The following is a 23,479-nucleotide window of genomic DNA, read 5'->3' on the forward strand; positions in this document are numbered from 1 at the left end:
AAGCTTGATCTTTACAAAAAGGTAAATCATACAGAATTTTATTGTTGTTAACAACCATTTGATCAATAAATATGAGAGATGCCCTCTCAAAAAAAAAAAAAAAAGAAAAAGAAAAAAAGGTAAATCAGGTCATAACACACTCCTTGAAAACCCTTCAAAGGTTCCCAAATGCTTTCAGAACAAATTCCAAATTACTTAGCTTGCAAGCCTCCTCCTGTTTGCCTCGCCACACTTGTCTCGCCACTGACACACCTAACCGCCTCCAAGCCTCATTCACTCCAGTCAAACTGAATCCCTTGCTGTATTTCAAATGTGCTAGGTCCCTTCACAGCACCAGGTATGGTGCTTATGCCGGTTCCTTTTTTCACTCCAACCTTTCATCCCTGGTTACCCTTTAAGATTCAGTTCCAGAATCTTCTCCAGAAGCAGCACTTTCAGAATCCTTTCTCTGTGCTCCTAGCAATACACCATGGGCATATCTCTAACAGAACATTTATCCCACTATCATTTGAGTCCATCTCATTACATTCATCTTTGCATCCCCAGAACCCATCACATAATAAGCAACCAGAATGGGAACGAGGGAAATGCTGAAAGGAGCCAGCTTCTGAGAGTATATTGATAGTCTGTGTTTCAGTTCGGCCCCTGTTTAGGAGGAAGTGCTAAGGCGAATAATTAACACTCACCAAGCCAAGCTTTCTCCAAGCCCTCATACATGGTGGGGCGGGGTGAGCAGAGTGTGCATGGCTGTCCAGTCTGGAATACCCCAGAGTTCCCACCATCATCACCCAGCACCAGCAAACGTTCAGTGATTTCCTGTATAGGAAATTAAATACAGACCACAAGAGAGTGTCGTGAAAGTGGGCAGGTCTGAGTGGCCTCAGGCTAGGGATTGTTTTGCTACTACCTCTCACCACAGGTGGGCCCGTGGTAGCGGCGGAGCCCTGAGCATGCGCAGAACACCCTGGGAGTTGTAGTTCGCCGGGTGAAGAGAGGCTGCGTTGTGCATCCTGGGAATTGTAGTATCAGTCAGAGAGCGCGCTCTGCGCTGGCGCAAACCGACAGCCACTTCCGGGTGGCAACGTCGCATTTCGCGAAAGGAGAAAATCCCGTGGAGGAATCCCAGAGTGACAATGGCTACCTACAGCCTGGCGAACGAGCGGCTACGCGCACTGGAAGACATTGAACGGGAAATAGGCGCCATTCTCCAGAATGCAGGTTCGAACCCGATGACCGAAGGACAGAGCGAGAGTGAAGCCGGGCCGCCTGCCCATGCCCCGACCGAAGACTAGGAGCCGGGCTGGGTTGGGACCCTAGGTGCATGGCGGCGCTTGCGGGAGTGCGTGGAGCTGACCCTGGGGCGGGACTGTATTGGCAGTCTAGGGCAGCCCTGCCCTCTCCGCCCCTGCAGGTACGGTGATTCTGGAGCTGTCGAAGGAAAAAACCAATGAGCGACTCCTAGACCGCCAGGCGGCGGCATTCACGGCATCGGTGCAACACGTGGAGGCGGAGCTGTCAGGTCAGATCCGCTACCTCACCCAGGTGTGTGTATGGTGGGAGGTGCTGCGCGTCCACCCTGCTGTCCTCCCTAGCCTTAGCCTAAGCCTTCTTGGCTTTTGGAAGCCCCTTGCAGAGCTTTGGCGGGCGCTAGGCAGCAAGCACCAAGTCGCTCAAGCCGGCACCACCAGCAATTTTACCGAATGACCCTGGTAGGACCCCCACCCCCTTCCAAAGCCAGTTTCCTCCAAAAGGAAAGATTACAGGAGGCCCTGGCTACCTCACTGGGTTGTATCACATGAGTCACAACACAGGGAAAACTCTGGAAGACGGCTTGTAAACAGTGCCTGAGCCACAGGACTTTGCCCTTAGAAAACCCAGATGTCCAAATCCTGAGAAAAGGAACAGAATTGAGAGGATTTTGAAGTCTTTACAATAGCAGTCACCATTTACTTAATTTTTACAATGTACCAGACACTTTTCTATAACTCTGGGAAGTAGTTACAGTCACCCGCCATTTTACAGGTGAGGTTAACAGAAGTGACTCCCCCTAGATTATCCAGCTACTACCATGTGAGATTCAAACTCAAGGAAGAAATGAAACAAGACCTGATGCCTGTGGGAGAAATGGGTAAGAGAACGGGTGCTTCACTGATTAATCTAAATGCTCTGTAGGTGGCCACAGGGCAGCCCCATGAGGGATCCAGCTACTCTTCAAGGAAGGATTGTCAGATGGCCCTGAAGCGAGTGGACTATGCCCGCCTTAAGCTCAGTGATGTGGCCCGAACCTGTGAGCAGATGCTGGAAAACTAGATCAGGCAGGTGGAGCAAGAGCTTGGAAGGAGAACATCACCTGCATCCTGGGTGGAACCTGGAGACCTGCAGGATGGGGAGCGTGGGCTGCCGCATGTGTGCCCTGCAGGTCAGAGCGTATGAGGGCAAAGAAGCAAACAGTGGGAATGGAGAAACTTCAAGACCCAGCCAGCCTACAACTAAGCCCTGGCTCCTCCAGCAGGGTGCTCCTGCTCTGTACTTTTTCACAAAAGCACTGACCAGCTCAGACAGGAGATGGCAATTCATAGTGGGCTATGCTTAACCCACTTCATCATACATTTCGTGTCCCTGCCACAGGTTTCCACTGACTTAGATCAATGAGAACACTTTCTTCTTCATTGGAAGAGACAAAACAAGAACTAAGGGTTTTAATAAAAACAGTAACAAAAACAAGGAGCTCAGACTCACTGGGGCACATATGGGTGACGCAAAGGATTGAGGAAGTAAAACCAGCCTGTCTGTGGCTGCTGAAGAGGGATAATGGATGGGAAGCCCAAGCCTTCACTGTGAGGTCGAGGGAGGAAGCAGGAGAGGGCTGAAGCCGGAGAGGAACAACTGGTGTAATGTGAAGAGAGACCTGGGAAATGGGGAACCATCAGCAGAGAAGCTGAGGCAAAGGGGCAAGCACGTGAGGCCAGGGTCTGCAGCAAGAAGAGTCAAAAATTATAAAAATAAAATTATTTTTAGTAGTTAAAATAACACAGGATTTGTCCAAGATAGTACTCAGTGTAAAAGGAAGATTATACATTATGGCATAGAAAACAAAACAGAAGAGAGGGAGGTGAGTGCTTAATCGTGTGTTAAATATTAAATACGCACAGAGCACCTACTGTGTACCAGTTTGTTCTAGTGCATTAAATGCAGGGGTACTGAGTAAATCATAATCATTACCCTCACAAGCTTCCATTCTTAGCTCCAGCGGTGGAGTCTGGTGCCACAGGTGCATAATGAAGCTGCAAATCTGGAAAAGATAAACTGAGAGGTGAGCTCTGAAATCAAAGGAAGCTGGTCCGGGGACATGGGGTGATAGCATGAACTGGGGAATCAAAACTCAGAAACATTAACCACCAGATCTGGTAAACAGTAGGTGCTCAATAAAGATTTGTGAATTAAATGCATGGCTTCCACCATCTACAGTCTCCTCTCCCACTAGCCTGTCTGGCCGCCATCTTGTTTTTCCAAGCACTGCCTGGCTTTGAAGGCCAAACAGTAAGGAGTCTTTGGGCCCATCTGTGGTGGCTTTCTTCCCTCCCCATTCTGTAGTCTGACTGACTCTTCTCTCTTGGCCTATGGTCCGTGATGCAGACAGCCTTCATATCTGTCTGCCTGAATCAGGTTTCCAGCTACCACGAAGTCTGGGGGCAGGATCCCCACCAGGGAGGCTCTGGGTCCCTGGGAGAGGGATTCAGAGGCCCAGCTTACCTGGAGAGTACTGTAGCAGCTGCCTCCTCCTCTTGCATAGCACATACAGGAGGGCTCCTGTGAGAACAAAGACGATGGCCAGGAGGCACAGCACTGGCACCATGGCTGATGGCCCAGCCACATTTTCTTTCAGCTGCTTCTGGTTCTCTCCAACCCCAGGCCCAACACCCAGGCTGTGGCTTGCAGTGGAAGTAGTGGTTTCACTGGTATGGGTGAGCTGCTTGTCCAAGGATGGTACTCTTGCTGGAATGGTTGGCTGCTGGGTAGACTTCAAGGTGGGTGGCAGGTACATCTGCCCAGGACTTCCCATGTCTGAAGGTGCCTCTTCTGTGGGGTCAGCAATCAGGGTCCTTGGAGGAGGTAAATGCTCCTGGGGGGGCACCTTCCTGAAGTGAGCATGTCCACATTCTGGAGAGGCAAGAATTGAGGCGTCAGGGCTGAGGGGACAAAGTGAAGAAGTAGGTAGAGAGAAGGGTACTGGGTCAAGGAGAACATCAAGAAAATAGCTCAAGGCCAGGAGAGGAAGGCAGAGGCAGAGGTGAAAGGTGGGGGAGAAGGAAGTGAGCAAACCAGACATGGAACCATGGGGACAAGCATGCATTCTGAACTGGGAAGTCAAGAGACCTGCATTGGAACTCTGGCTCTGTGTGACCTTGACCCTTGTCTCTTAGTCCCTTTGGGACTCAGTTCTTTCAGCAATAAGGTAGGAATAATTTTAGTGCCAAGGGCTAAGGTAGCTGGGAGAATTAAATGAAGTAATGTAGGTCCATGTAGCCTAAAAGGCAGTATGTGTACCATGGAGCTACACCAGACAACTTTAGGTGGGATGTGGAAGAACACTTTGTATTTTAATGGTTGTGTTATTATTTTACGAGAAGGATACAACCACCACATAAAATTTGTGACTTCCCAGACGTCACTACTTAGGACAAGTTGCTATTTATGTTTTTCAAAAGTGGCTTGTATGGATTAACACATAGTCTACAGGCACACACCTGATCATCTACATTTGCTCTCTTACAACACTAAACTATGTTTTCTACCTTTATCTTGCATCTACCTACCACTTTAGCATTTTATTAAAAATAATAATAATAAAGAGAGAAATGTGGTATCCACATATAAATCAAGTATAAAAATCAAACAAATATTCATATTTGGACTGATTGTTTATAGTTCATAATGCATGATCAAAACCGAAAGTTTCTGTGGTGACTGCCCTTGTACAGTTCACCATGTAACTTATTCACTATGTAAGAATTTGTTCTCCATGTAAGAACTTGTTCGTTATGCTTCAGAAGATTGGAGACTGACGAAAATTAGGCTTGGGGTGGATTAATGATTGTGCATTGAGCATTGACTCCCCTATACAGAATTTTATTGTTGTTAACAACCATTTGATCAATAAATAGGAGAAATGCCCTCACAAAAAAAAAAAAAAGTACACACTTCCAATTGTAAAATAAATAAGTAACCGGGATGTAATATATAGCATAAGGAATATAGTCAAAATATTGTAACAACTTGGTATGGTGATAAATGTTACCTAGAATTATCATGTATATAAATGTTGAATCACTGTGTTGTACACCTGAAACTAATGTAATACTGTGCGTCAACTACCCTTCAATAAAAAATAATTATCTACAAAAAAAAAGTGGCTTGTATACACTCAAGATTTATTTCCTTCATTATAGGTCAATTTTACTTCAAAAGAAAAAAGGAACGAGAAAATATTGACTTCTACTTCTTTTAACATACATGCTGAAATGCTTTGGGATGAAGTGTAGACATGTCACAACTTCCTTGGAAATGCATCAAAAAATAAGGTGGAATGATGGTGGACCGAGGGATGGATAGACATGTACGTGCAATAAAGCAAATATACTTAAAATGCTATAAACTTGATATAAAAATTAAAATCCATTTGTTTTATTATGTACATATATGTAAAACTTAAATTATACACAAAAAAATACTGTAGAATCTACATGGTGGGTATAGGGATGTTCACTGTACAATTCTTTTCACTTTTGTAGATACCTTTACATGAAATACTGAAAATGAAAAACTTCATAATGAAATGCTGGAAAACAAAAATAGTGCTCTGATTTCCAGAGATACTAAGTAAATAATAACACAGGTGATAGCATGAATGGACAAAAAAAATCGTGAAAGTGGTGTTGAATGATGTTTGGTAAACAGGGACTCCAGTGAAAGTACTTGGCCAGCCCCAGAACAGGGAGAAAAGGCCTGAGGCAAAGAAAACTGTAAGGTGGAGGCCACCGAGCCCTGAAGACACAGCCTGGGGAGGAGAGGGAAAGTGCTCACCTCTGCGATCAAAGCAGCTCATCAGTTCCTGAACCCACTGGTCTTTGCTGCCCCCACACACACTCCGGAATGGTAGCTGGAACCTAAAGAGGAAGGACCAGGTCTTAGGGGCACTACCCTCACCCCCACCTTCCCCACCTCTTTCCTCATTCCAAAGATGTGACGTCACCACAAGGCCAAGAAGAGAACAAGCCATTTCTGCTGGGACTGGGAAATTCCCGGGTAGACGGAACAGAGAAAAGAAGGGGTGGAGAATTAGGGCAAAGGTAACACAGAGTAGGGGCTAAGGTCCTCGCAGGAGGAGTTCAAATGTGACCAGAGAAGGTCCTGGAGACAACACAACGGGAAGTGCTGCCCTTCCAGGAGGGGGTGAGATTACCTGACATACGAAGCACAGCGGTGATAGACTTTCACATGCTTTCGGAGATGTCCCATGGGCCCAGCCTTTAGAGGGGAACCGGAAGAAATGACTTCATCACAGGGACAACTTCCAGTAATGCTTCCCTCATTGCCATCGCCTGAGCAGGACAGAGGTGGTCAGCGCAGGGTCCCAGGGCAAGGGCTCCGCCAGCTGCGAGCCTCCAACTCACTGCCTCATTGCAGCCTCTCCCCTAGAGCCCAGGATCTGAGCCCCAGGCTCAGCTACACATCACACTCCCAAACACCTCCATAATCCCACCTGAACCTCGTGTTCTCCAGCCTCCCCAACCCCAGGCAGTTGGCCCTGCCCCTGCTGCCCCGACTCTCTTGGGGATCCTGGCTCTCCACTTACTCAGCTGAACCCCTCAGCCCTACTGACTCACACATACACCCACCCCTTCCCCGGATGCAGGGATCTGGACACCAGCGCAGCTCCCGACGAACCTGGCAGAGTCAGCTGGGCCAGCAGGGCGAACGAGAGCGCAAGGCACCGGGGTCCCCAGCCCCGCCTCATCTCGGGGCTGCCTCTCCCTGTATAGTCCCAGGCTCCAGAACGTGCCGTCCAGCCGGTTTCTCCCAGGCTTTTGCTTCCTTCCCCCGCTCGGCGGGAAGGTCTGGGGACACAGCGGCGGTGGGCGCCGAGTTGGTGGCTCGAGGAGGTGGCGTCCTCCCTCCCGGCGCCCGCACCGTCTGGAACCGACAGTACGGTCAGTACGGGCGACGGCGCGCGGCCCCCCGCCTCCCGCACCGGGGAAACCCCCGGAGGCGAAGCTGCTCTGCCCGCGCGCCGAGCCGGGCCCGGAGCCTCCGTCCAGGGGGCGGCAAGGAATGTCTGAAGAAAGCGAAAGAAAACGCAGGTTGGGAGGCGAAGCTGGGCAGGCGGCCAGCAGCCGAGTGGGTCGGCCCAGGGATGCCAGCCCCGCCCGCCCGGGGCAGTCCGCGGGCCTGGGACGCGCAGGAGGAGAAGAGGCCTCTTCTCGCAGGACGCTTTCACTTCCCCAGCAGGGGTGCGGGCGCCGCGGGATCCAGTCACATGGCGGGGTCATGCCCGCAGGAAGGTCCGCGCACGCCCCCGGCGTCCAGAGCGTGGTCACCGGGGAACGCGCCGTGGCCTCGGGCGGCCCTGACGTCACGACAGCCTCGCGCCCCCGAGTATTTACCTTCGAAAATTGATGGCGGCTGCAGGTACCGGAGTAGTGGCGCGCCGGGAGGAGCTAGACTGGGGCTCACTGCCAAACCGATCCAAGCCCTAGAGATGCCCGGGCTCCTATTCCCTCTTCACAACCCACACATGGATCCAAAATTCTTTCCTTACTAAACCCTTCCCCATAGGATTAGCTCTATCCTTAATTCAAACTTTACTTTTGAGGGTCTGAGCCTCAAATTTGGGGCCCCAAATACTGTCTAACTCCTGACTATTCATCCTTAATCCTAATCACCCAATTTCAAGTCTAGTGCCCATTCTCATCCTGAACTCCTATCCTCAGCTCTGAAAATCTTATTGTCTGCTGCTAACCCTTACCCATAGATTCCATCCTACCTGACCCCAACCCTCCCCATTTTATGACCTAGCTCCAAAACTCTCCCACTACTCTTTCCCTCACCATATATCCCTTCCTCTGCTCAGTCTGGGCCCAGATCCTGTGCCGCTGAAGACATGGAGTTTGTGTCTGGATACCGGGATGAGTTCCTAGATTTTGCTGCCCTCCTCTCTGGCTGGTTCCGCAAGTTCGTGGCTGAGCGAGGGCCTCTGGGCGCCAGCCTTGAGGGCCGCTGGCAACAGCTGGAGGCTCATATCAGAAGGCTGCCCCAGGATCCTGCCCTTTGGGTGCTCCATGTCTTACCCAACCGTAGTGTGGGCATCAGCCTGGGGCAAGGGCCAGAGACAGGCCCTGGCCCAGGCCTGGGGGCTGCCCTGCTCCTGGGAGATGAGCCCCCACTGCACTTGCAAGACCTAAGCCCCTATGTCAGCTTTGTCAGCCTGGAGGAAGGGGAGGAGGAGGAGGAGGAGGAAGAGGAAAAGAATAAAGAGAGGGGTAGAAGCATGGAGAAGACGGAAGAGGAGGATGGGCAGCCAGCCCCTGACAGCAGGGAGTTCTCCCAGGAAGCAAACCCTCCAGAGGAGCCAGAGGAGGCTGAGCAGGACGCAGGACGTGGTGCGAATGGCTGCCTAGAGGACAGGGCGGAGGACAAAACAGGCCCTGAGAGGAGGAAGGGTCAGAGAAGCGGTAAGAGCCCAAGGCTGGCCCTGCCCTGTCCCCTTCCAGGCATACTCCCCTTCTGAAGCCCTCCTCTACCACTCAGAACCCAGCTAGGAGCCACACACAGGTGACCTTCAGGCCAGTAAGACCTGGAAAGGTGTTTTCATTGACCCACATGTTTTTATGTTTTAATTTGAGCCAACATTTAAACAATGAAAGAAAAAAAAAAACTTCAGAAGTCTGGAGTTACACCTTCTCAAGCAAAACGTAAAGTTCCAACAGCAGGTTTCTGCACGGCAGCATATGCTAGTAGTGTGTAGCAGCTGACCCTTCAGATGAGGCCCATCCTCCCTACTTAGTCCTCTTACTCACTTAGTTTACTTGTCTAGGTCCTGTAGACATTTGAGTTTCATACCCCTGACCCTGTCCAACTTTGCTGCCTTCTACCCCCAATTTTCCCTTCTTCCCCAGAGGCTGTCCCCTTGCACCTTTCCTGCCTCTTACTGGTGACAGATGAACACGGCACCATCTTGGGCATTGACCTGCTAATGGATGGAGCCCAGGGAAGGGCAGGCAGGGATTCAGGGACAGAGCACCTGGCTCCTCAGGCCTATGCTCTCCTCTGCCACAGCATGGCCTGCCCCATGGGCTCTGGAGACCCCCGGAAACCCCGAAAGCTTACTGTGGGAGACGCCCAGCTGCATCGGTACAGAGATCTGCTACCTAAGGTTGGGGAGGTCTAAGGGTCCGGACTCCTGAGCCATTTGCCTGATGCTGTCTCCACCCCCATTCAGAAAGCTGGCGACTCTGGTCCCAAGGCTGGGAGTGAAGTTAGCCAAGACCCCAATGCGGACATGGGGCCCCCGGCCAGGCTTTACCTTTGCCTCCCTTCGGGCTCGAATCTGCCATGTTTGTCACAGGCACAGCTTTGAAGTGAAGCTGACACCCTGGTGAGCAGCCTGCAAAGATGGGGTGAGAGGGAGGAAGACCCCAACAGTCAGGCAGCAAGAGAGAAAGCAGGCCAGTGGAGGCCCAGCAGATAGAGTGAGGGACAGGAAACAAAAAAAGAAGCTCTTCCAGAGTATACAGAAAAGCAGACCAGGTGACAAGGGGCAACTGCAGAGCAGGCAGGCAGCCGAGGACCTACAGAGATTAACGCTGGGCACCCTCTGCTCCCTGTGACTCCAGTCCCCAGTGTAGAGCTGTCTTGTACTGCGGAAAGGCTTGTCTCCAGGCTGACTGGCGGCGATGCCCAGATGATGTGAGCCACCAATTTTGGTGCCCAAGGCTTGCAGCCTTCATGGAGCGGGCTGGAGAGCTGGCAGCTCTGCCTTTCACCTACACCACAGGTACCATAGGTCAGGAGGGGATCCAAACTGAGACCAGGTGTTTGGGCCTGGGAACAGGGTCCTGGGGCTGAAGGCAAAGTGCCTGGGGCTGGAGTCTAGCTCTCTGGAATAAGGGCTGGCTGCTGGGCATTTGATGCTGGGGGCTAGAGCCCTGGGGATGGAGACAGGGGCTCTTGAGATGAGGACTGAGGGCCTGGGTCACTGAGAGAGTTTAGGAGATTCGGAAATAAGGATTCAAACACTTGCTTCCCAGCTCCACCACTGACTGGTGACCTCCAACGAATCACTTTACTTCTTGGAGCCTCAGTTTCCTCATCTGTAAAACAGGGATAGTGACAAATGTTAAAAACCCAGGGCATCTTTATAATGATTCTATGGGTTCGATGCCTGCTACACCACAGACACTCAGAAATATTAGTACTCTCCATGACTAGAACCAGACTCAGACCCAGTGTCCTTGAGAGAAGCTGAGGGGATCCTAGTCTGGGGTCCTAGCTACCAGGCCCTCCCCTCCTTCATCTCCAGAGGTGACCAGTGAAACCTTCAACAAGGAGGCCTTCCTGGCCTCACGAGGCCTTACTCGTGGCTACTGGACCCAGCTCAGCATGCTGATTCCTGGCCCTGGTGCACCCAGGCACCCCTGGGGCAGCACAACATCCCTCAGCCTTCTTCTCAATGGTAAGTGGGGCCTCTCTTCAGGCATGGGCTCTTCTCAGCCTAGAGGGAAGGACGGGAGAGAAAAAAGTTGTCTGGGTCCCAGAAAGCACCTCCACTTACATACCAACCCCCCCACCTCCACCATAATAGGGCCATTTCAGGCCTTTTCCCAATCCTCAAAGTCACCCTCACCCACCCCATCCAGAAGTCCCCCACAGGCAGCCCCCATTCCTCTTGCTGCATCCAACTCCAGGCCCTCTCTCAGGAAATACAGCTCCTTTGGATGGGCCAGGTGGGGGTCTCCTTGACACCAAGTTCCTCCTCTTCTCTTCATCCTCTCAGGAGATCCCTACCAGCTTCTCCATGGGAATGGGCCACCCCTGATGCCTCCTGTGCCCCCAGATCCACCCAGGGGCCTCTTTGGTGAGCTGGAGGGGCCTTCAGGGGGCTAGATGTAGGGACAGAGAGTGGAGGGCCAGCAATTTGGGTGGCTGAGAAAAAGGGGGCTACTGGACTAGAGGGTTAGGGACCAGGTCCCTGGTCCCCCAGTGACCCACTGTCCCCAGGCTCGTGGCAGGATTACTACACATGGCGGGGCCTCAGCTTGGACTCCCCCGTGGCTGTGCTTCTCACCTACCCGCTGACTGTGTACTACATCATCACCCACCTGGTGCCCCAGTCTTGTAAGGAGAGCTGAGGGAGGGGAGGGGCGTGTGGACAGGAGGGACAGGGAACTGGGAGGGGTCAGGAGGGAAGGATCCCGTATTCTCAAATGGCTAGCCTCTTACCCAGTCCCTGAGCTCAACATCCAGAACAAGAAGTCACTGAAAATCCACGTGGTGGAGGCCAGGAAGGAGTTTGACCTTGTAATGGTGTTCTGGGTAAGTCCCTCCGGGCCTGTAGATTGGGTATTTGTGTGTGGAGGTGGGTCCACAGTGGGACCCAGGTCTGTCTTCTCTGTCCCTTAGGAGCTCTTGGTCTTGCTCCCCCACATGGCCCTGGAGCTGCAGTTTGTGGGTGATGGCCTACCCCCTGAGAGCGACCAGCAGTGTTTTACCCTGCAAAGGGTGAGGGCTGAGGGGGTCCCAGGGTCTCTCCAGCCCTGATCTCCTGCTGTGATCCTGATTGGGCCCTCCCTTCCTCCCCCTCCCCCACTGAATCTTCCCCCCTAACTTCCAGTGGTTTCTCTACCCCACTCCTGCCCCACCAAGGATGGCCCTGAAGTATCTCTCCGTCCTTGTTGTGAAGTATCAGCACGCCTCAGCTCCGGGAATAAGGAGAAGGGGGGCCGCAGGGACCTGCAGATCAAAGTGTCAGTTCGGTCCTACCACCTGCTCCAGGGGCCCAAGCCTGACCTAGTTGTTGGTAAGAGCCTGGGTAGGAATGTGAGGAAAGTGGAAGGCGGCCATGGGAACCAGCTTCTCCCTGCTCTCCCTCCATTCGTAGGGTTTAACCCTGGCTTTGGTCTCAAGGACACTTGGCTGAGCTCGCTGCCTCGGTTACAGGTGCGAAAGGGAACTTCTCTCACCTCCTGCCCAGTCCTTCCTTTTCCAAAAGTCTCTGCCCCATCAAATGCCCCCATGAGGAGGCATGTGCACGGGTCCTCTTGCTCCTCTCTGTCTACCTCCCCCATCCAGGTCGGTCTGGATCCTCAGTTTCCAACCCAGCCTGTGACCCCTTTTGTTCGGGAGGTAACCTGGTGGGAGCCTCTCCGAGTGTCTAAGGGGCCCGCCCCACCCCAGTCCCTCCGAGTGCCGGCCTTTTTCACGGAGAGCAGCGAGTACAGTTGTGTGATGGACGACCAGACCATGACGGTGGCCACAGGAGGGGGCACCAGCCCTCCACAGCCCAACCCCTTCCGCTCCCCCTTCCGCCTCAGAGCGGCCGACAACTGCATGCCCTGGTAAGGACCCACGACCCTCCGCATTTCCTTCCTGACCTTCGAACCCTCTGGCTGCGTACCCTAAAAGGCTCACCTCCAGCCCAGTCTCTGCTTTCCTGGAACCCTCCTCGCCCCAGCCCTACAGTCCACCTCTGCTCAACACAGCCCTCTTTAGATCAGCTCACAAAGTCTCTCCAACTCCTTGACCGCCCCCAAATTTCCCTGCTACCCTCGGGCTGACCGAGCCCTGAATCTAGCCCCACCGGGTGGAACTAGTGAGGCCCAGAAGCCCCGCCCCTCACGGAACCACGCCCCCTCAGGTACTGCAACGCCTTCATCTTCCACCTGGTCTACAAGCCGCCGCCAGCGAGCGCGGCCCGCCCGGCGCCCGGGCCTGCGCCCCGAGCCCCAACTCCCCCAGCTCCTCTCGCCCGCACCTGGAGGCGCCGAGGAGAAAAGAAACTTGGGCGGGCGGCCCGCCGGCGGAAGTGAGGGCTGAAAGGTAGCAGTCCCCTCTGACCCCCAACACTCCTCCGAAAGGAGAACAATACGCACATTGCCGAGGGGTAGGCCGATTAGTGGAACACGAAAAGCTAAATAAAATTGAAACCACTGAGTCGTAGACCCTTTGATTGTATGCTCCTAATTGGGTCATTAAACGGGTAGGAGAAAAAAGGATTCGGGATGATTTATTCTCTTCGAGCTTCTTTCAGTCCCTGGAGGGCTCTCTTGTGACTCTCACCTGCCTTTGGTAATCCCAAACTTCCAATGTGTGCGTCGATGTCATTTTCTGGCCCCAGTGACCCTCTGGGACCCGCCCCAAGGCAAGGCAAGGCAAGGCAAGCTCAAGAGGCAGAAAGTTGGCTTCTCACTAGCAGGCAGGGGAGGCATACACATCCAGGGGGCACAGAGACCCCCACAGGTTTATAGACTCAGTGAAAGGCCCCTGCCGCCCAACTGTCCAAGTTACCCAGCGGCCATCCTTGACTCCACTTTCCTCATATCCAACGATGAACCAACTTCTGCTGAGTCAGACTGTAAAGCCACTCAAATCCATCCACCAGTTTACATTCAACCTTACTGCAAACTCAGTATCTCATCTCCACATTTCACGCAGAGATGTGTGAAACAGATGTCTCTGAAACAGACATTGGAACACAAAGTCCCCTGCCTAAATCCCTTCAATGAGTCTCCTCCACTCTTAAAATCCTGGTGAGCATGGGCTAGACTTAGTCACTAAGTATGGAAAAGGGAAAGTGGTGTTGAAACCTGGCAGACACCACCTTAACTAAGTGACTAAGGTTAATAAGAAATAATATGTCATGTTGACTCATGTGCTCCCTGAAGTGATGAAATGAGAAGGCCATATCACCTCTGCAGTATTCGACCCCCCAACCCATAACCTTAGTCTAATCATGAGAAAGCATCAGACAAATTCGGATTGTGGGATAGCCTACAAAACACCTGACCATTATTTCTCAAAAATGTCAAACTCATGAAAGGCAAGGGAAGATCAAGAATCTGTGACAATGGGAAGAGATTAAGGAGACATGACAACTACGATGTGGATACTGGAATAGAAAAAGGACAGTGGTGGAAAAACTGTAGAAATCCAATAAAGTCTGCAGTTTAGCTAATGGTATTATAGCAGTGTTAATTTCTTGGTTTTGATAAACATTCCGCAGTAGAATATGGAACATGAAAGGGAAACAGATGAAGGGTATCTGGGAACACTCTACTGTCTTTGCAACTCATCCCCAAGTCTAACATTATTTCAAAATAAAAAGTTAAAAATTAAGTTCTGATTCCTTGGTATAGCTTATAAGGGGTCATTCTTTTTTACTATAAATATTTTATTATCTAAGTTTCCAAATATACACAAATGCCCAGAGACTTAGCATAATGAATTCCTGTGTACCCATTACTCAGCTTCAACAATTAGCAACCTTTTCCCCACTTTATTATTACCCCTGAGGTATTGTGATACAATAAGAAACAGATATTTGGTCTTGTCCAGGTTCCTGACACAAGAGTTTCTAAAACCCTTGGTGTTTCCTGAGAGAAATTCAAAGGGGCGAGAGGAATGTCTTTTGTTGTTTATAAAAACTCTTTCAACCATACCTGAGTTTATGCTGAGTTGACACTATGTGGGCCCCTATTTAAGTTCAGGATGGGGGCTGGTTGCTAGAGGAACTAACCATGTGATTAGAAGGCTGGAACTTTCAGTCTCACCCTTCAATCCCCGGACAGCAGAGAGGAGCTGGAGATTAAATTAATCATCAAAATTTAGTCAATCATGCCTACATAATAGAACCTTAATAAAAATCCCTAACCAGTGGGGCTCAGTGAATCTCTGTGGGTGAACACAGAGGGTGGCAGATCTAGAGAAAGCATGGAAGCTACACACACACACACACACACCAGTACCACCCTGTTCTTCTCTTCCACTTGGCTGCTCCCTAGCTGTGTTCTTTACAATAACCCAGTGTTGACGGAAATCAAAATGGCTACTCATTTAAGAAAAAGTTTATTCATAGTCTTACTGAGGACTATGGCCCAGAGAGTCAACTTATCAGTGTGTTCTGATAGACTACACCAAAGCCCTCCTTTTAGGGATATCTTAAATATTTTTTTACAGCAGGGAGTGGGTGCAAGAAAGACGTTAAGTTAATCAACGTATCAGAACAGTGTCTTAAAAGAACAGACAATGAATATTCTGATTTTATCTATATCCAAGAGGAAGAAATTATTAGGGTTATTAATCATTCTCTTGAAGAATTCTACCAAGGACACAAGAACCAGACCAGTTTTTCTTCCTCTGAGTATTCCAGGCTGGTTTTCCTGGTCATGGGTTAGTGGGGAGGGGCTGTGACACAGGCAGGAATGGCTGCAGGGCATCTTGACAGCACAGCATGTACTGACCTGGCTGACTTGGGGCTTCTCCAACTTGCAGAGCTCTCTCTTTGCCTGTAAGACTACCATGTGGAGTCACAAAACTCAATTTTATTTCATACTCGTAATAGTAAACTATTTTCCTGAGTTCTGTAAGCTCTTTTAGTAAATTATTGAACCTGAGGAGGGATTCATGGGAACCCTCAATTTACAGTCAGTTGGTCAGAAGTATAGGATTTGCAATTGGCATCTGAATTGGGGGCAGTCTTGCAGGATTAAACTCACTCTGGGTTAGTCTCAGAGTTGATTAAATTGTAGGATGCTCAGCTGGTGCCTGAAGACTTGGAGAATTGGTTGGTGTGCGGGGGGGACACACAAATTTGGTGTCAGAAGTGCTACTAGTGAAAACAGCTAATAGTTGGTGTCAGAAGTGAGATTTGCTAGACAGGTCCTGGCTCACAGAAATAGGTGGTTTGGGAAGAGAAAGGATGAAAGGTGGAGGATGAAGAACCTTTGATTCCAGGGTGGACATACAATCACCCATACTATGAAAGCAGCAACTATGGTGCAATCAGTTACCAAAGGTGAAAGTTACCAGTGGACTTGAAAATTAGATCCAACTTCCAGGGAGCTAGCTCCCTGGATGACTAAGGAAATGCAAACTACTGGACAAAGCAAAAATACAATCCCTTAGTTATCATCTGTGATAGTTAAAATGAAATTTAAAAAGGGTCCTGGTTTGGATTTTGATGCTAGACTAAACTCAGATTTTGATCAGTCTAAGCTTCAGCTACTAGCTTAAAAGTTGCCTACATGTAAAAATTATTCTGGGACAACAGAAAGTACCTCCAAATCCTCCAGGCACCAAGGAAGTAGTCAAGATGGTGTGAGGAGGGAGAAACAAAGACACTGTTGATACCAGAGAGTATAGATTATGAAGCAGTTTCTTCATTTTGTAAACTAAACAGTAACAGATAGCTGTAGATAATCCAGACACCGGGCAATAACAGATAGCTGTAGATAATCCAGACACCGGGAAGTTATTCCTGAGGAATAATCCTGAAGCTACCCAGGGGCCCTCCAAGAGTCACCTCATAACATAAACTCCAGTATGGTTGAAACCCTCCAAGGGTTTTAGAAGCACTTGTGCCAGGAACCTGTTCAGACCAAACAGATACTTCTTATATTACAATATCACACACCGCCAAATTTTTTCCAGTTTTTTTTAAAGCACACCCCATACATCAGTCATCTCACATACATACATCCATAACTAATAAGCGCTTTTTAAAAAATGTAATCACCATGCCATTATCATACCCCATAAAATTAACAGTCATTCTTTAATATCACTTAATATCCAGTTCACATTCAAATTTCTTCAATCATTTCAAAGATGCCTTTTACAGTTTGTTCAAATCAAGAAATAAATAAGATCCACACATGGTTTTAGGTTGTTATGGCTATTAAGTTTCTTTTATTCTGAAACTGACCTCCCTTTTCTTTCTTCTATTTTCATGCCACTGATTCAATGAGAAACTGAATCATTCGTTCCATAGAATGTTCCTCATTCTGGATCTGGCTGATTATTTCGTTGGGGTGTTTTTAAATTTGTTCATCTATATTCTTTAGTTCCTGTAAACTGGTAGTTAGATCTAGATGACAGAGCCCTTTTAATGTAGTCCCTGCCAACCTCCACAGGCTGATGTCATGCCACTTCCTGCCCCCTCTCTACCCTCCAGCCAGATGCCTCTAAATTAAGACACCACACTCTCTCATTGTGGAACTTCCCCGTTTTCTTGCTCAACTAATTCGTCCTCACCCTAAATGTCACTTCCTTAGGAAAGAAGGACTTCTTTGACCCCAGATGAGGATAGTCTCCCCCTGCTAAACCCTTATATGCTTTGTATGTCCCCTACAACCATAAAAGGGAAGCCTAGGTCCCTGGTGGATTGAGGGGAAATAGAACTTTTCACCACTCTCTTAACCAGAAAATAGCCTTTCCATAAATTCTGCCATCTACTCCATACAAGTATGAAAGGATATGATTATCTCCAAGTGGTGGGATTACCAACGATTTGTTTATTCATTTTGTTCAGCTGTATTGCTCATTTTTCTTCCATGAACACATAGTACTTTCATAATACAAACGTTTAATTCAAAAATTTCTCTCTTTAATAATTCACTTACTAAATATTAATTGAATGCATACAAGGCTCTGTGTTGGACCTCAGAGATACAATGGGGAAAAAAGACAGATAATGGTCCCTGCCTCCGTGAAATTTAGCGTCTATGGCAGGAGTTAGTAAACTATGGCCTCTGGCCAAATCCAGCCACTGCCTATTTTGGTATGGCCTGAAATCTAAGAAGTTACAAAAAGAAGAATATTTCATGATGTGAATATCATATGAAATTCAAATTGCAGTATCCGTAAATTTATATTGAAAGAGACCCCCAATCATTCATGTATTATCTATGACTGAGGTAACTCCAGTGAGGAGAAATCCCGGGGCAAAATACCTTTGAACAGGAATCAGTCAAAGGGAGAAATAAAATTTAAGAAACCCATTTCCTGCCTATAAGCAGTTGTCCTGCGTCTCTCTCAAACCTGGCTGCCACTGCAGAGTAAAAACTCTACCCTACCTCTCCGGTCTCTCACTGGCCCCTGTAATTACCTATTGATATGGAGATGAACTACTTCTCTCGGTCCCTCGGAAACACCTATTGATGTGGAGATGCACAAAAGCCAGGTGAGAGATTCTGGAAATATTGTAATTTTACCCACAGGTCACCCCTCCAGAAATCTTGCTTCACAATCTACCCGTTCCCCCATCTGCCACAATGGCCCCTGTGCGAGAAAATGGGAGCACTGTAACGAGACTAATAATAACATAAAATCATGATAATACTGAAGCTGGGGAATTCAGCTAGGTTCAAAGTCTTTAAGTCCATTGCTCACCCATTCCACAAGCAGGCAATAGCTGAACAGGTAGGGAATTCAGAGCAATCATCACGCGGCAGCTACAGTCAGGGGGGTGCATCCAGGCCACAGTCCCTGTGATAAGACACATGTTTTAATGACATCAGCATAGGAAAATCCTGTCCATCAGGTAGGATGCATGAAAGAGAGCAGTCCTGTGATAGGACAGTGTCAGGAATGGGATCTCATCCTGGTCTAATACACCAGACTTTCACCCGCCTCCCTGTGGGAGTTACAGATGGGTCAATATGTAGAGCTACAGGAGGTATATGCAATAGCCATAAAGATAAAACAAAACTTCCCCATAAGATGCTCTTACCTCCTGGATGTTTTGGGTACACTACCGTGATCTTTGAGGACCACTCTGCCATTACTCCAAAAATATGCATGAGGCCAGCTTCCAGGCCTTTACCCCAACATGCCAGCTGTGCTGTCACTGGTCCGTGTGTCGAAATGTCCAGGGCCATGTCCACTAAACAGTGTCTCCAGGATTTAATGCAGTTGGGGCTCGCAGCAGGATGTTGCTCTGCTGGCCATATCCTGGCTTCAATAACTCCTCTTTGGTTTGCATGTACAGTTGTATAGGAGAGGCAGCAATGTGTGCTAGCATATCCACAGGGCTCAAGGCTTTCGGGGCTTCTCATTCAAACGCCGTAGCACTGTCCATAGGCGAACTGACCAGCCCTGTAGACTATTGGTGTCCAACTTGAGGCCAGATTTCAACAAACTGTTGTACCTCTCTATTATGCCTGCCCCAGTAGGGTTATATGGTACATAAAATTTTCACTTTATTCCTAATTGCTGCACCCATTCTTGTAACACATGTCCAGTAAAGTGGGTGCCATGATTACTCTCAATCACCTGTGGCCGGCCATAGGCTGCAAAGAGACACTCCAGGCCCCTCTTGGAGGTTTGCCGATCTGCATGATGTGAAGGAAAAGCAACCAATAGTCCAGTATCCGTGTCCACACAAGTCATGGCATACAGATATCCTTCTGATATGGGCAGAGGCCCAATGTAGTCTATCTGCCACCTGACAAGGGGTATCTTCCCCTTTACTATTGTCCCATGTTGCTGCAGGACTGGGTGTAAGTCCCTCTTGGAGCACACAGGGAACTCCTTCCGGGCCCTGCTGACTTCTTCAAGGGTCAATGGCAAGTCCCACTGATGGGCTACAGCCCACATTGTCTTTTGCCCCGTGTGCAACAAAATGCTAATGTAACCACTGGGCAACATCAGAGGCAGGTTTTCCTTCTAATTAGCACACCTGGGCCAACGTGTCTGCTTCATCATTCCCTGGGGACGCCAAAGGCAAATGGCCAGTCACATGATATGTGGTAACTGCCTCAGTCTGACCAGAGGCCCATGGGTCTTGCCACAACTCTTGCCTCCAAAGGGGCCAGTGACCAGCCATCCAGTTGGCATGATACCATGTCAGTAGCCACAGGGTCAAGCCCCAATAAGATGGCCCAGCTGTCAGTGCAGACAACTATAGGGGAGGGCTCCTGGGTGATCATGAGCCATACTGCCTGCAGCTCAGTCCATTGGCTGCTCTTCCCCTCTCCATCCTCCAGCCATATTGCCTCAGTCTTAGGATGGAAAGCCACAGCCCTCCACTTCAGGGGCTGCCCATAACTGGAGCTGTCTGTGTACCAAGCATCTTCAGGAATAGGTGCTTTTCCCTCCTGATAAGGGCTCTCAGCTACCAAGGGCTCAAAAGCAATTTCTTCCTGCTTTCCACTGATATAGATCACTGGCCCCAGTAAGCGTTGGAGTTCTCCACTTAAGGGGCTAGTAAAGAGGACACTATACTGCTATAAATATGGGCCCCATTTGGCCAGTGTAGGTGTCTGTGCCATGCCACTCCATGGCCTTTGGGTCCAGTCTCTAACCCACCCCCGCGATGGGACAGATGGCCATTACCTTGGTCAGAGCTGTTCTGGTGATGGGCTCTGTTGCCAGCAAGGTGTGGTACACAGCAGCCAGTTGCTTCTCTATCAAGGTGTAGAAGACCTCTGCTCCTTTCCATGGTTGTAACCAGAATCCAATAGGTTGGTGTGTCTGTTCAAGCTGCTGCCAAAGACCCCATCCATAACCATCTTCGGTTACATGAACATCTAGCTCACAGGGCCTTGATGAGTCCATTACACTCAAGGCCTGTATGGCCTTAACTGCTAGCTTAACAGCAGTGAAAGCAGCTGCACATGTCTTATCCCAGTCCCACCTGATGCCCTTTCATACCTACCGGTATAAGGGCTTCAGAATTTATGCCAAGTATGGGATAAATGCTCTCCAGTAGCCCAAAAGACCCAAAAACTCTTGTAAGACTGCCACAGTTGTAGGGGTAGGGAAAGCCTGGAAGTTGTCTGTGACTGTTTCAGGAATAACTTTAGTTTTACCCAACCAGACAACCCCCAAGAATTTTACAGACAAACCAGGTCCCTGAACCTTGGTGCTGTTCACAGCCCATCCTTTCTCCTGTAGATTTTGCAGCAGTCTAGGAACTGCCCCTTCTAAATATGCAAAAGAATCAGAGGTGAGCATGATATCATCAATGTAGTGTTACAGCCACACCATTTGCAGTTTCTTCCATGTGACCAAGTCCTGGGCTACAAGTCTGTGGCAAATGGTGGCACTGTGGAGACATCCCTGTGGAAGGACAGTGAATGTCCACTGTCAGCATTCCCACATGAAGACAAACTGTTCCTGGCTTTCCTGTGCTGTGTCAATAGAGAAGAAAGCATTAGCAAGGTCCACAGCATAATGATATGTCCCCAGTTCATGACTGAGTGTGTCCCTAAGGGCCACTATAGAGGGGACAGCAGCATGCAAAGGGGGTGTGACTTTATTCAATTCTCTGTAGTCCACGGTCATACACCAGGAGCTGTCTGACCTTTTCACTGGCCACACTGGGGAATTAAAAGGACTATGCGTAGGCTTTATGATGCCCACTCTCTGCAACTCCTGTAGAGTTTCTCCAATTTCCTTGTGCCCGCCAGGCAATTTATACTGCTTAGTATTTGTCACTCACCAAGGTACAGGCAGAGCTACAGGTGGATGCTTAGCATGTCTCCTCAATTCTGCCTTTACCACACGTACCCTCAGTCTGAACTCACCTGCAGTGTGGTCTGTAACCACAGGCCCTGCAGGGTTGCCCTGCAGGATATCCAACCCCAAAATGTATTCAGGGATGAGAGAAATGTACACAGTATATTCCTCTGGGGGTAAATGCCCTATCCCTAATGGGATTTGGGCTTTCTTCACTCTGATTGCCTTACCCCCATAGCCATCTATCACAGCAGAGGTCCCAGAAAAACACTCAGGGTTGCCATAAAGTAGAGAACATTGAGCTCCTGTGTCCACCAGTGCCAGGACACATTGTACATACACAGGGAATGAATGAATTGCTAATTCTACATGTGGCCTCTGGTCACCACTACATCCCCCAAGGTGGGGACGTTGACTCCCCACCTTAGTTGAACCGTGTGCGGGTGAGGGCCCAGGTGAATTGTGAGTACTCTCCCCCAGGAAGTTTTACAGGGACACAGGCTGGACATGAGGCTTTGACTCCAGCTTCTGTGTCCTGGACTTGAGCAGCTACTACTGCTGTTCTGGCTTTAATTGGTGCCACAGTTCTAACAAGATCCTATTGGGTTGCCCATCAAGTTTTTCTTTCACTTCCCTGGCCTTTATCAAATCAATCCACATCTGGGTCCTCGAGATCTTCACTGGGCCTTTTGCACCTCTTCTTTCAGTTGAAGCCCATACTGCCTTTTGTGCCCTTATTGTTTCAACCTCCCCCAAATCTGCTAAAGTACAAGCATTAGCCTCACTTATGGGTTGCCCTATGTGGGGGGGCAAAAGTGGTCACTAGGTACCCAAAGAGAGATGTAGGAGCTGTATGCAGCACAGGATTTCTCATTCCTATAGATGATATTTTTCATACCCCATTCCCACAACACCTGTTGGAGCTCTACATACGTTTTCCAGCTAGTGGGTAAGTATGGTAAATCACCCTGATTAGGTCAAACTGCCCTGATGGCAGCTAATGGCCAATCCAGAAATGTATGATTCCCTGAGGCGTGATGGCACATTGCAACTGCTGCCTGAGGGAAGGGTGAGTCATCAGGGAAGCCAGTCTACTCATTACAGGACCCGACAAAACAATGTTTTCCACCCCCCTATCCCAGAGACATAAAAGCCAAGTAGACAGATTCCAATGGCTTCTGCCTATACCGGACGCTCATGTCCACCAGCTCATCCTGGGTATAGGGGCAGAGCATGGAGTGTCCCACAACCTAGGGAAGGGGCGGCTCCTCCCCCTGAGGAGTCCGTGGTCGTTTCATTTTTATTTTAATTAGTTAGGCTGGCCTTTAATACAGGAGAGACTGGTGCCTCCGGAGGTGGCCTCGGCAGCAGATCCGCCCTTGGCCCCCCTCCTCATCTTCTCCCCCAGGCTCCTCCACCATCTCCGGGGCTGAAGCCACCGCTCTTTCTTCCCCTCCCCCACAGCTTCCTGCAACACTGCTTCTCCTGCCGCCTCCTCTGTCACCGCCTCTAAGGAATCTTCTAGGAGTGCGACCGGTCCTCAATAATTCTCTCTCTTCCTTAAGGGCATCCCATAGGTCATTGCCCAGCTCCTCCAAGTGATGCCGAAGTCTGTTTCTCTCCTTGATAAACCTTTCCGCTATCTCGACGAAAAAAGATTCTACAATGCTAGCTGCTACACAGCCACTCAGAGCCTCTAAGCAGCCTTCTATCCAACAGAGGGCTAATTCTGCAGCTTCCCGTGTCTCCACCCTTCCCCAATTCTGGGGAAGGCCCCACCCCTCTAGGAGGTGTTTTACCCTAGACCAATTTCCCACTAGGGAATCCCCAGTTGGAAGCCCCACAAGTAGGGGATTCCCAGGTGAAGCTGCACTCTCTACCACTGCAGCCACTGGGACCTCCCCACTAGCCACAGGATGGGGGGTTCCATGCATCTCCCCACCATCTCCAGGGGCAGCCCGCCCAA

General features: G+C 49.6%; 4 protein-coding genes and 1 long non-coding RNA gene across 35 annotated transcripts in view; 2 read left to right on the forward strand and 3 right to left on the reverse strand.

The window, feature by feature from the left end:
* The window catches only part of PELP1 (proline, glutamate and leucine rich protein 1), a 51,777-nt gene extending 50,976 nt beyond the window's left edge, over positions 1–801 (reverse strand). The window contains exon 1 of the mRNA XM_037026810.2: positions 687–801. Coding sequence (XP_036882705.1) covers positions 687–785 — 99 coding nt within the window. The 5' untranslated portion in view covers positions 786–801. The remainder of the gene's footprint in view (positions 1–686) is intronic.
* On the reverse strand, positions 23–7,680 carry CXCL16 (C-X-C motif chemokine ligand 16). Of its 5 annotated transcripts, none has more exons than XM_017670444.3 (6): positions 6,949–7,480; positions 6,464–6,602; positions 6,085–6,167; positions 3,754–4,161; positions 3,223–3,292; positions 23–1,428 (listed from the first exon to the last, which is right to left on the reverse strand). In XM_017670444.3, the coding sequence occupies exons 1-5, from the start codon at positions 7,016–7,018 to the stop codon at positions 3,225–3,227; spliced, it is 768 nt and encodes a 255-aa protein (XP_017525933.1). In that variant the 5' UTR covers positions 7,019–7,480; the 3' UTR covers positions 23–1,428; positions 3,223–3,224. The 5 variants fall into 5 exon arrangements, with proteins under 5 accessions (XP_017525933.1, XP_073091060.1, XP_017525934.1 ...); XM_073234959.1 differs by lacking the exon at positions 23–1,428 and adding an exon at positions 7,665–7,680 and having other exon boundaries at positions 1,925–3,292; positions 6,949–7,336; XM_017670445.3 differs by lacking the exon at positions 23–1,428 and adding an exon at positions 1,925–2,908.
* Positions 1,085–5,679, forward strand: MED11 (mediator complex subunit 11). 2 transcript variants are annotated; one of them, XM_017670447.2, is made up of 3 exons: positions 1,085–1,218; positions 1,412–1,542; positions 5,451–5,679. In XM_017670447.2, the coding sequence occupies exons 1-3, from the start codon at positions 1,134–1,136 to the stop codon at positions 5,541–5,543; spliced, it is 309 nt and encodes a 102-aa protein (XP_017525936.1). In that variant the 5' UTR covers positions 1,085–1,133; the 3' UTR covers positions 5,544–5,679. The 2 variants fall into 2 exon arrangements, with proteins under 2 accessions (XP_017525936.1, XP_017525935.1); XM_017670446.3 differs by lacking the exon at positions 5,451–5,679 and adding an exon at positions 2,173–5,410.
* On the forward strand, positions 7,493–13,215 carry ZMYND15 (zinc finger MYND-type containing 15). Of its 26 annotated transcripts, none has more exons than XM_073234941.1 (14): positions 7,493–7,689; positions 8,132–8,732; positions 9,177–9,411; positions 9,500–9,655; positions 9,894–10,054; positions 10,580–10,732; positions 11,054–11,134; positions 11,278–11,394; positions 11,492–11,592; positions 11,680–11,778; positions 11,923–12,076; positions 12,158–12,216; positions 12,349–12,614; positions 12,914–13,215. In XM_073234941.1, the coding sequence occupies exons 2-14, from the start codon at positions 8,162–8,164 to the stop codon at positions 13,083–13,085; spliced, it is 2,325 nt and encodes a 774-aa protein (XP_073091042.1). In that variant the 5' UTR covers positions 7,493–7,689; positions 8,132–8,161; the 3' UTR covers positions 13,086–13,215. The 26 variants fall into 26 exon arrangements, 23 of the variants coding, with proteins under 23 accessions (XP_073091042.1, XP_073091044.1, XP_073091045.1 ...); XM_073234943.1 differs by having other exon boundaries at positions 12,403–12,614; XM_073234944.1 differs by having other exon boundaries at positions 12,454–12,614.
* The window catches only part of LOC108403339 (uncharacterized), a 45,603-nt gene continuing 31,514 nt past the window's right edge, over positions 9,391–23,479 (reverse strand). Inside the window, exons 2-6 of the long non-coding RNA XR_012130515.1 lie at positions 18,785–20,535; positions 18,445–18,540; positions 10,635–10,771; positions 9,853–10,370; positions 9,391–9,664 (exon numbers count right to left, since the gene is read on the reverse strand). This is a non-coding gene — a long non-coding RNA (uncharacterized lncRNA). The remainder of the gene's footprint in view (positions 9,665–9,852; positions 10,371–10,634; positions 10,772–18,444; positions 18,541–18,784; positions 20,536–23,479) is intronic.

The sequence above is a fragment of the Manis javanica genome, chromosome 4 (assembly GCF_040802235.1).
Source record: "Manis javanica isolate MJ-LG chromosome 4, MJ_LKY, whole genome shotgun sequence".
NCBI lineage: Eukaryota > Metazoa > Chordata > Mammalia > Pholidota > Manidae > Manis > Manis javanica.